The sequence below is a fragment of the Danio aesculapii genome, chromosome 21 (assembly GCF_903798145.1).
Source record: "Danio aesculapii chromosome 21, fDanAes4.1, whole genome shotgun sequence".
Taxonomy (NCBI): Eukaryota; Metazoa; Chordata; class Actinopteri; order Cypriniformes; family Danionidae; genus Danio; species Danio aesculapii.
The window spans coordinates 730,324-742,823 of record NC_079455.1 but is presented as its reverse complement, the minus strand read 5'-3'; the positions used below and the strand labels follow the sequence as shown (position 1 = coordinate 742,823).

Sequence of the window (12,500 nt, the reverse complement as noted above, 5' to 3'; positions counted from 1 at the left end):
TAGTTTGAGCTGAGAATAACACACAGATAATGTCCTCCAGCTCTCTGAAACTGACCCTTTCAGGCTTTGATCCTAATTGTGGTGTTTTGCTGACTGTCGCTTTAAATGCAAATGAGACTGAGCTCTTTTCAGAAGAGGGCGGAGCTACAGATGCCTGTGTGTCAGCATAGTGGCAGATGTAGAACAGCAGTGTGTGTGTTGGTCAGGTGTGCATGTGTGCTTCAGTGTGAGTGTGTGTTCATGCTTCTGTCAGTCTATGTCACTCCTCATCTATAACTCCACATCTATAATCCTCTTAGTCTATGCTGACATTATCTTCAGCAGCTCAAACACTCTAATGGCTAATGGACAGACGGCTGCTTCTCACTCAGGGCTGCTGTTTATGCTAATGTCCTTCACTCACCTCTTTTTTTTAAGTACAAAGGCTAATAAAAATATTAAATATTAATTCAGATTTACAATTTGACAGTCATACGTGTCAGATTAGATGAAGTCAGTGTGTCTGTGAAATGTAGATGCAGTACCAAAAGCATTAGCCACTGTGACAGGGTGTACGTTACATTTACAGATACAATTTTCATCATATATATTTACTGTGGAGGGGTTTAATGTATTTTGTTGAGTCTACAATGTTTTTGCATTTATATAATTGATAATCTTCACCTGTCCTCTGCAGAAATGTACATTTAAATCATCATTAGTCCATGTTTGAGGAGCTGCTTTTTATTAATTAACCTTTAGTGAACTCATCAAATGTGATGCTTTTGGTTTTAATTTACATTCATTAAAATAACTGCACTGTTTACCTGTTTCTAATGTAAAGTAAATCTAGCGAATGGAGAGTAGTTTAGAGTGGCCATCCAGTGGTGAAATATGTGAATTACAGCACAGCAAATCAAATACATTGCAAATATTAAATTCATTCATTCATTTTCTTTTCAGCTTAGTCCCTTTATTTATCTGGGGTCGCCACAGTGGAATGAACCGCCAACTATTCTTGCATGTGTGGATGCCCTTCCAGCTGCAACCCATCACTGGGAAACATCCATGCACACTCATTCACACACACACTCATACACTACGACCAATTTAGTTATTCAATTCCCCTATAGCGCATGTGTTTGGACTGTGGGGGAAACCAGAGCACCAGGAGGAAACCCACACCAACATGGGGAGAACATGCAAACTCCACACAGAAACACCAACTGAAACCAGCAACCTTCATCGCCACCGGGATCCCCTATATTAAATACTAGTAATTACATACATAGTAAATATAGTATGCAGATTAAAGTTTTTATACATGTAGAAGCTCTGAAAAAGAGAATAATTTAGAAATACATTTGTTTCTGGTGTATTAAACGTGGTCAGGCTTTATTTTTAAGCTTTAATTATCCCTAGAATAAACATTAACTATAACTTTTACCTCAGTAAACTCCTAATTAGCTGCTTATTTTAGTTATTTAAGTAGGTGTGATTAAATTTAAGAGAGTAGGATTATGGATCTAGAATATGTGTTTTATAAGTACTAATAAACAGCCAATGGTTTCATAATAAGCCAGAAGTTAATATTGGGAATTATCAGCTTATTATAAGTCGCTGTTATTAGTAATATAACTTCTAATGCCAACTAGCGAATAAGACAAAGATTAATATAATTTATGAATGCACAGAACCCTGCTGAAGATAAATAAAGAGTAAACGCTGGTAAGGTGGGTTACTGCAGGTTTACCTGGTTTTCCCAGGACTCTTCTGCCCTCCAGTGGCTGCTCACACATACAGCAGGGAAAGAAGAATTGAAGACATCATGTGTTTTTCCTGGGAATAATATTCCTAAAGGAGCTGTTGACGTGGAATTGAAGCAGATTTTGGTAAAATCACAAACAATACAAACTTAAAAATAAAACAAAACAAAATAAATCTGATAAATGAGTTGTGTGTAATAAGAATGAAATGGCAGGAGAAAGCACTGAACTACTGAAATGTGTGTAATACTTTATGTAAAGGCTTTTTTAAAGACGCCTCTCATATGGAGAATGAAGCCTCATGCATTGCTCAGGTGTGAGCTTTATTTTGTATTCTCTATTGGATTGAGCTCAGGTGATTGGCTGGGCCATTCTACAGCTTGATTTTCTTTCTCTGAAAGCATCTGTGAGTCTCATTGGCTGTGTTTTGGATCACTGTCTTGCTGCTTTCAGCTTCATCCTGCTGCTAATGTAGATGTTGGACTGAAGCAGCTGATATTCATTTACACTGAGGAAGAGCAGAGGGTTGCTGAAGAGAGATTTCAGTTGCTGTCTGGGCTTTCACCATCGAAATACACCTCCCTTTCCTCGTGTGTTCAATACTTTTTCACTGCGTCATTTCATTTTATTACACAGAACTTCATTTGTGAACTAATTGGATTTGTTTTATTTGCTTATATGGATTTCCTTTTTTTCAGGGAAAATTTCAAGTCAACGGCACTCTCAAATTGATTACATGTTCAAAGTGAGTCTTCAGTAGACAACTCACCAATTCAAATGGTCCATTTAGAGTGAGTCTTCAACAACTCACTGATTCAATTGATCCATTTGCAGTGATTCTCCAGTAAACAACTCACTGATTCAAGTGATCCATTTACAGTGATTCTCCAGTAAACAACTCACTGATTCAAATGATCCATTTACAGTGATTCTCCAGTAAACAACTCACTGATTCAAATGATCCATTTACTGTGATTCTCCAGTAAACAACTCACTGATTCAAATATCCATTTGCAGTGATTCTCCAGTAAACAACTCACTGATTCAAATTATCCATTTACAGTGATTCTCCAGTAAACAACTCACTGATTCAAATATCCATTTGCAGTGATTCTCCAGTAAACAACTCACTGATTCAAATGATCCATTTACAGTGATTCTCCAGTAAACTCACTGATTCAAATGATCCATTTACAGTGACTCTCCAGTAAACAACTCACTGATTCAAATGATCCATTTACAGTGATTCTCCAGTAAACAACACACTGATTCAAATGATCCATTTACAATGATTCTCCAGTAAACAACTCACTGATTCAAATGATCCATTGTCTGAAGTAAATGATTCAATGAATTTGCAGTGATCTGAATGGGGGAAGGTTTTTATTTAAAAAAGAAACACAATTTTAATGTAATGTAAATTAATAATCACACATTGTCGCAGCTGTAGCACATAATAAATATATTATGTTTATGACTTTTTTACATGTTTATATTCTACATTTGCATTTTTCTGCACACGTTGTTTATTTGTTGTTGTCATATGTTAGGGTTTATGATGCATTGTTATTTTCACTTGATTGTACACTCGAGTAATCATGAATTATGAGTTTGACAACACTTTGAAATTCATTATAAACATTTATCAGCAAGTACTTTTAATAATTAACATTAAAAACCAAGTGCATTTGTAATTTCTCAAGTAAAAATGGAATAGGAAGACTTTTACTGACGTATTTTTATTTTATTAGAGCATCTGTACAAGTGTCTGATTATATTAATATTGATAAAGCACTGAATATCCCAAAGTCAGACCCTCTGCTATATTGAACAATCCTCAGGAGGACACAAATATGTGGCGTTCAGGCACAGACATTAATGATCTTCATGTAAATCAGAGATAACGCGCCTCAGTTACGATATCAGTTCTCCCTTTACAATAAGATTCCATTAGTTAGTGTTCCTTAACGAACCTGAACAGATAATCAATGAACAATAGAACAGCATTCATTAATCATACACTGTCTAAATCAGTGTTTCCCAACCCTGTTCCTGAAGGCACACCAAACAGTACACATTTTCAACCTCTCCCTAATCAAACACACCTGAATCAACTCATCATAACATCAGAAGAGACTCCAACACCTGAAGCTAATGGGTCAGAAAAGGGAGACATCCAAAATATGTACTGTTGGTGTGCCTCCAGGAACAGGGTTGGGAAACACTGGTCTAAATCATCTGTTCATCAACAGTTTCTGTATTTTGTGTTTGTTTGCGGTGGTGAATTGCATTATGGGATGTTGATCTCTGCTTTGTCCACGTTTGCTGTTGAAAATTCAACTCTACAGTTTAACAAAGAGACTTTATTGACATTTTAGTAGTTAGAGATAATATAATGTATCAGAAATAATAATATCTAAAGAAATAAGTCTGTAAAATAACAGAAAGGGTGCTGCAGTTTATTACAAGGTTTCTGTAAAGCAGTGACCAAGCTTTTTCTTATGAAGGGCCACAAAACCAAACTTTATTAAGGCCAGTGGGTCGAGGCTAAATGTTGTCGTCATAATTTCCTAATTTAGTTAATAATATTAAAAATACCTAGAAAATAGGGATGTGACAAGATCTTGTATGAGGAGCTCTTGCGAGATTAAATCGTGACTAGGTGAAAAGTTGTCTCATGAGTTGTGATGTTATGATGGAGCGTGAGGGTGAACTTAACACTAAAAATATACACAACACTTACTCAGACAATACAATATAGCACTGCAAACTATTACAAGTGAGCAAAACGTCACTTTTTAGAGCTTTTCAAGCTTAAAAGTTGTTTGAAGAAAGATCAAGATCCCATAATGCAATTCAGAAGCAGAAATAAAAGCATAAATAAATAAAAAATAACAACATGAATCACAAAATAGGGGAAAACTGCTCATTTATGGATAATTTTATAGTGGTATTCAACATTTACTAATGCATTAATAAAAGTCTGCTTGTTAACATTAGTAAATGTGAGTTAACATGAACAATGAATGATTATTACAACGATCTAACATCAACAGAGATGAATAAATACTGGAATGAATGAATTATTCTTTGCTTATGGTCACACTGCAAACGGAGGATTTGTGTCATTTCCAATCTATTTATTTAATGCTAAACGTAACATTTATCCAGCCTTCCACTGGCTTATGTTCATGTTGGTAAACACATTAACTAATGCACCCTTACTGTAAAGTGTTCCCCAGGTGTGTAGCTGACACACACAGATTCAGGATACTGTCCTGATCTCACACAAAGCAGCTTAAAGAGAAAACAAGTCAAAGAGATGCTGGCTGTGTCCTAAATCGCCCCCTATACCCTTAATAGTGCACTATTTGAGGGAGCAGCCATTTCTAGTGGAGTCCGAAATCATAGTAAACATTGTAAAATGCACTCAATCAATCCCACAATGCATTGCAATAACGATTGTACACCCCATGCACACTCAACAGACAGAGAACACCCATAATGCCCTGAAAGAGTTTGAGCGCTGAATTTCAGCATCTGACCCCTAGATGGCGTCTAAAGCACAATCTAATCAGTGGATGGTTTCAAAATGCATGATTATTTAATGAAACTAACATTTGTATACATGACAGAAATCAAAAGTCTTTGTTTCATTACTAATAAAAAGCTCACTGAGTGTTTAAAACTATCACAGGGTCTGACTGAGAAGTTTATAATCTAAGTTTGTGTTTTGATAGTTAATTAACTCAGACGGATTAGATTTTAAACCTAAAGGCATCCCTTCAGTGCACTCAGTAGTGTTCCAATTCACTCACTCATTTCATTCATTCAAAGTGTATACTATAGTAGTGGACTAGAGTAGGGAGTAGTGAACGAGTGTATAGGGGCGATTTTGGACACAGCAGCAGTTTTTTTTCCCCCCACAGAGTTTTTGGCACGGCAGATCGCGCTCCTCCAGACGCTGTGTGTATGTAATATATAAAACAACTTCACTGAAGTCATAACGCAAACGTGAAAGGGATCAGCCCGAAGCTTACACACACACACACACACACGCACACACACACACACACACGCACACACACACACACACACACACAGTCAAACAGACAGAAACAGAAACATACAAAGTCGAAGTCAAAATGAGTGTGATTTTTTTTCCTCTCGCCCAAATATTTCCCAAATGATGTTGAACAGATTCAGGAATTTCTCACAGTATTTCCTCTAACATTTGTTCTTCTGGAGAAAGTCTTATTTGTTTTATTTCAGCTAGAATAAAAGCAGTTTTTAATAGTTATAAAGCCATGTTAAGCTCAATATTATTAGCCCCCTTCAGCAATATTAGTGTTGGATTGTCTCCAGAATAAACCACTGTTATACAATGACTTGCCTAATTACCCTAACTTTACCCTAATTACCCTAACTTTACCCTAATTACCCTAGTTAAGCCTTTAAATGTCACTTTTCTTTGACTAGAAGAATATCTAGTCTAATATTATGTGCTGTCATCATGGCAAAGATAAAAGAATTGAGCTATTAGAAATTAGACTTCAACTGTACATACACACACACACACACACACACACACACACACACACACATGGGCTCAAAGGAGGCGAGCGTCCACAAACCAAATAAATCATGGGTAGATTTGTGACTGACACCAGGTTTATAATCAAATATTTAGAGGACAAACCTTTCTTCATTTGCTTTTCTTCAAACTCGTAAAAATGCAGTTCTGCTCAGACTCAAGCACAATCGATCACACTTTACTTGAAGGAGGTGTTCATAAGACTGTCATGACACCTTTATAATCCCGACATGACACATCATGAGTGTTATGCTGCTATTAGGCCTCGTTAGCTTAGTTGTCATTTTAAATGCAAAGATGACATTGTTTGAGATGCCATGACAACATAACTTGTCATAAATCAGTCATAAACATGATGGTCATGAGGTCATTATAGTTGTGTCGTGAATTTTACAATATCATCATTAATATTTTCTTGACCCCACCTACAGCGCTAGGAATTAAATAAAATATCATTAGATGTCATTAAATATTAATGATGCTGTTATATAATCATTTTACAGCATATTAACACTTTAACAGGGACATTTTATTGACAGATTAAATTTATTGCACTGAGAAAAGTGGTCAGGAAAATATTCATGAGACAATTATAATGGCCCCATGACAGTCATATTTATGACAAGTTATGCTGTCTTGAAAAAGTCAAGTTATCTAGACAAAACAGCTCATGATATATGTTTATGCCAAGTTGTCATGATGTATTTTGATATGTCAGGTTGCCATAAAGACATTCCAAACAACGTCATCTTTGCCTTTAAAATGACATAAGTGAATGAATACCAGTTGTCATAAACTCTCCTCCATATCCACGAGTCGTGTTGTGATTATAAACCTTTGATGGCAGTCTTATGAACACCCCTTCAGATGAAGTGTTACCTCACGTTCTCCCCTGATTAAATAAGACACGGCGTGCAGCTCAGAAGATGTAGTCGTTGGTCATCTTGAGCGAAGGCATGGCCTCGTGGACGTTCTGGTCCAGCCGGTGATACTCCACACCCCGCGAGCAGAACCCGTCCCTCCAGCGCCGGCTCTGGGCCAACAGCATCAGCTGAAGCAGAAAACATCAATAGGAGGAGCATTCATTATTGCATTCACTGTTGTGTTCATTGTTGCATTGATTATGGCATTAATTATTGCATCGGCTGTTGCATTCACTATTGCAGTCATTTTCGCATTCGTTACTCCACTTATTGTTGCATTCATTATTGATATCATTGTCGCATTCATAGTTGTGTTCACTATTGCATTCATTGTTGCAATCATTATTGCGACCAGTGTTGCATTCGTTGTTGCGTTCACAATTGCATTCACTATTGCATTCATTGTAGCATTTATTGTTGCGTTCACTACTGCATTCAGTTGCATTCATTGTTGCGTTCATTGTTGCATTAATTATTGCATTTGTTGTTGTATTCACTGTTGCATTGATTGATGCATTCATTATGGCATTAATTATTGCATTGGCTGTTGCATTCACTATTGCAGTCATTTTTGCATTCATTATTGCATTCGTTATTTCAATCATTATTGCATTCATAGTTGTGTTCACTATTGCATTAACTGTTGCAATCATTATTGCAACCAGTGTTGCGTTCACAATTGCATTTATTATTGCATTGATTGTAGCAAACATTGTAGCATTCATTGTTGCATACATTGTTGTGTTCATTGTTGCATTCACTGTTGCATTTATTGTTCTATTGATTATTGCATTCACCATTGTGTTCACTATTGCATTGATTATTGCACTTACTGTTGCATTCACTGTTGTGTTCACTAATTTTGTGTTGCGTTCACTGATGCATTCATTGTTGCGCTCATTGCACTTATTATTGCATTCATTATTGCATTCATCTAGGCATGGGTGGTATAATATTCTGACGTTATGATAACCTTGGCTAACATTAACATGATTCCTGCTCTAAAACATGTTCCTTTTAAATGTCTGGGTAAAAAAGAACAACTTTTTCCCCCATTGAACACAAGATATTTTATTTGAAGAAAGATTTCAAATGTCTTGCAACAGTGAACACGTCAGGTTAAATAGTTATAATGAATCATTGGCTTCTGCTGTCTTCATTAGTTTCAAATACACTGATTTCTGTATAACTTGAAAAGGCATTTTGGATGTTGACGTTGCATGTCTTGTAAATACCTTCAAACATATTATGGAGTTTTTATGCTTTAGAAGAGTCAAAAACTCACATCCAGCAGCTGATACTTTGAATCATCTTGACCACCAGCCAATACATTCATAATGATATTTATAAGCTTGCCTGTCACGTCTCGTTTTAGACCTAGTGGCTAAATAATGTGCAGGTTAGTATATGCTGCACTCAGCTATTATGGTTTCTATCAGCTTTGCCTTTAATTAAAGATTTAATAAACTATTAAGGCTCAAAACAATGTTTTTTTATGTTTTTACATGACAAACAGACATTCAATAAGCAGGATAAAGTACATCCAGGTGGTTGTTTTCATAGAATAAAGCCCTTCACTCTTATACAACAGCTAATTAGTGGTTTATTGAGCTAAAAATCTTGTTTAATGGTTTGTAAATAGTGAGACTTTTACCTTTAAATAAAGTATAGCCAAAATTTGACATGGTAAATTGCCATAAACTACATGTAATGCAGAAGAAACAGGCATGAATGTGGTAACGGTGGGCGGGGAAAACCAGCTAATTTGCATTTAAAGACACAGGCTATAACAAAAACAGCTGCACATTGATTTGGGCTCAAACTGGGCATATTCTGCATTGTATCATAAATGATCTGATGGGTATTTTGAGCTGAAACTTTACAGACTCATTCCAGAGACACCAAAGACTTCTCTTACATATTGTAAAAGGGGTCAAATAGGATCCCCTTTAAAGTGTTAATGGCGAGATTTATACCTTGAAGCATGACCATACACGTTTTTCTGGATATGCATTGGTCAGGAGAAGCGTACCTTTCTCTTGTTGTGGTAGGTGATGTAGATGATGGCCACCAGGAAGGCGATGATGACCAGATGGAAGAAGAAGTGCGAGTCTTCATCCTGGGTGCTGTAGATGTTCTTCTCTGAGCTCTCAGGAGGAGTTTTGTAAACCTGACGGAAAATGTCTTTGCCTTGGCTGTCCTCAGGAGAGCTGATGCCACCAATGAAGTTTTCACTCATAACTCTAACATCATTGCCAACATCATCATCAACACCACCAACATCATCATCATCATCATCATCGTCATCATCTGTGTTATCATCAAAGCCCAGGTCTGGTCCTGGAAACGTGCTGTCAGCCATGTATTCTGTAAAGCTCTGTGTCTGCGGTGCTGCAGGGGTGGGTTTCAGATGCACTGGGTCATTATTCTGCTGCTTGTGGTCATTTTTTGGCTGCACAGAGTCGTCAGCCATCTGCACAGGGTCATTATTCTGCTGCTTGGGCTCGGTTTCCGGCTGCTTGGGCTTGATTTCTGGCTGCTTTTGATCTGTTTCCGGCTGCTTGGGCTCGGTTTCCGTTTGCTTGTGATCGGTTTCCGTTTGCTTGTGATCGGGTTCCGGCTGCTTGTGATCGGTTTCCGGCTGCTTGTGATCGGGTTCCGGCTGCTTGTGATCGGGTTCCGGCTGCTTGTGATCGGGTTCCGGCTGCTTGGGCTCGGGTTCCGGCTGCTTGGGCTCGGGTTCCGGCTGCTTGGGCTCAGGTTCCGGCTGCTTGGGCTCAGGTTCCGGCTGCTTGGGCTCGGTTTCCGGCTGCTTGTGATCGGTTTCCGGCTGCTTGGGCTCGGTTTCCGGCTGCTTGGGCTCGGTTTCCGGCTGCTTGGGCTCGGTTTTCGGCTGCTTGTGATCAGTTTCCGGCTGCTTGAGATCAGTTTCCGGCTGCTTGTGATCAGTTTCCGGCTGCTTGGGATCAGCTTCCGGCTGCTTGGGATCAGCTTCCGGCTGCTTCAAATCCTTTTGTTTATTTCCCATGTCACTTTTTAACATCTCTGTCTCATTTTTCAGATTCTCTGGGTTGTTTTTCTGCTTCTTCGGATCATTATCTTGTGATTCTGTATCTTTATTAGCTAGTGGAGCAGTCAGAACATCTACTGCTTTGTTGCTGTTTTTATCCTCAACAGCAGGAGCTGAATCCTCATTCAACACCTCTGCTGATTGACTCAAAGTACCGCTATTTGGGTTGCTCAGGTCATTGCTGTTCTGTGTATCTGGAGCTTTCACCTCTTTACTGTCCACATGGGCTGGAGGTCCACCATCTGTGCATGAAAACAAGCAATGAAAGAGTTATGAAACACTGAAATACATGAGCAGAGAGTTGGTTTTATATTCACACATTCAGACTTTCACCTTCTTAATGTAATTTCAGAAAAGTAATCTTTACAAACTCTAAATAGTGCAGTGCTTCCCACACATAGAGTTTACTTGGGCGGGTCGCCTAGGTATATTAACGGCCGCCCAAGTATATTTGGTGGCGATGCATGAATAATCTTATTATTATCCTCCGTTTACACTTTTTTTTTTTGTATGCTCCAAAGATAGCCAAACAATCATGACCGATTAACTAGTGAAAAATCTTCATTTCCTACAGCTGGATCTGTGTGTGCAGGATCTGTCAACACTCACACAGACAATCATGTGCTCTGCAGACCCACAGAGATGCTCCTTTTGCACCAAAATGCATCCGGCCGTAATTTCTGAATCTCCTAAAATGTCCCAGATTTGGCTTTTACTTTCGCTTTCTAAAGTTGCTGTTATTAGAATGCATTTCAGAAACATTAAATGATTCATTATTTAATAAACGGCCCAGATAAACTTTACTAAACTCAGAGAAAACAAAATGACATCTATACTGGCTGCAAAATATTTGTTCATAATAATCTACACTTTTTATTATTGTAATTAATATCATTTCTAGCAATATCGTCAATTTTTATTAATTTTTCTGTTATTTATTTCTCATTTGCTGTATATTTTATTAATTTAATGATGTTAATATATTAAAAAACTACTTTAGAGAGAGAGAGAGAGAGAGAGAGAGAGAGAGAGCAGCTTTTACCTGTCAGTGGGTGCATGTGGATTTCTTTTGTTTCTTTTATTATATTAACTATAACTTATAGAAAAGAAAATGTACACAACCGTGTCATAATAAATGAAAATATAGCTAAAAATCACATTGTTTATTTGTTTGTCGCATTTAGTTGACCATTTATGTGCTGTGGGTAAAAGGCGTGTTTCAATCCGGCTACCACCGCAAGTATATTTCAAACCTGTGGGAAGCACTGTAGTGAAATCATATTAGCAGTCAATGACTATCAAAGTACAACATTGTTGACAGTCAATAAAGTAGTGCTAATGTTGTTTTGAAGTCATTCTTGCATGTGCTTTCAGACCCAATATTCAAAGTAAACAATATAGACCGGTTCAATGTTGTCATGTCATTGTCAAACTATTTTGTAACTGTAACAAGAGGCAATTTGATCATAACTTAACATTAAAACAGCTCTCATAACACTATTTATCAATATGCGGACATTTTTGGATTCTTGAAGCTTTGGAAATTAAGAATGTAATACAGGAAATATGTCAGGACCTTTGTTATTGTTTACATCCCTCAAAATGGTGTCCAGAGAGCGTCATAACAGCACATCATTATAATCCATCTGTATTCGCCGTTAAAGTTCTGCTTTAGTGTTTTACTGAACACCAAAGTCTGAATGTTTGACTACAAAACCAACGTCACCTCCTTTTCTTCATGGTCTGATCAATGTTGACATTGTCACTCCCGGAAGTGTCCACGTCATGAAAAGCACACACTTCCGCTATCATAGTCAAAGAGGATAGTTCATGGCTAATTTAACTATATGTAAATATATGACGTCATCATAAACATGTCATTTACTGTACAAACTTCTGATGAGAAAGACATTTTGACGAGCGCGGGGTTTATTCAAGGTTTCACTTTGACACGGTAACGTGAAAGCCGTTTTTGAGTACACCGACAGCACAGGCCTCGGGAACACACACTACAGATGTTGAGCGATAAATCCTCCACTAACCTGCAGGTGAAAGTGAAGCGCAGCTCACGGAAAACACCAGCATTGACACTAAAACTAACACTTTCACCATCGCTGAGTCCTCAAGTCGCGTCTTCCGCACCGCAGCCATCTTCTGCTGACATCACC

At 37.7% G+C, this 12,500-nt stretch overlaps 1 protein-coding gene across 1 annotated transcript; it reads right to left on the bottom strand.

Moving 5' to 3' along the window:
- Nucleotides 1–3,111: 3,111 nt before the first annotated feature.
- Nucleotides 3,112–12,493, bottom strand: c21h5orf15 (chromosome 21 C5orf15 homolog). Its single transcript, XM_056446848.1, has 3 exons — nt 12,375–12,493; nt 9,295–10,574; nt 3,112–7,390 (listed from the first exon to the last, which is right to left on the bottom strand). The coding sequence occupies exons 1-3, from the start codon at nt 12,481–12,483 to the stop codon at nt 7,259–7,261; spliced, it is 1,521 nt and encodes a 506-aa protein (XP_056302823.1). The 5' UTR covers nt 12,484–12,493; the 3' UTR covers nt 3,112–7,258.
- Between the last annotated feature and the right edge of the window lie 7 nt (nt 12,494–12,500).

What these genes read in the sequence shown, in the direction of transcription:
- c21h5orf15 (XM_056446848.1), bottom strand. Translation starts at nt 12,483, where the DNA reads ATGGCTGCGGTGCGGAAGACGCGACTTGAGGACTCAGCGATGGTGAAA. An exon ending in CGCTTCACTTTCACCTGCAG is followed by an intron (nt 10,575 to 12,374) that starts GTTAGTGGAGGA and finishes TTTCATGCACAG; the next exon opens with ATGGTGGACCTCCAGCCCAT. An exon ending in CCTACCACAACAAGAGAAAG is followed by an intron (nt 7,391 to 9,294) that starts GTACGCTTCTCC and finishes TTTCTGCTTCAG; the next exon opens with CTGATGCTGTTGGCCCAGAG.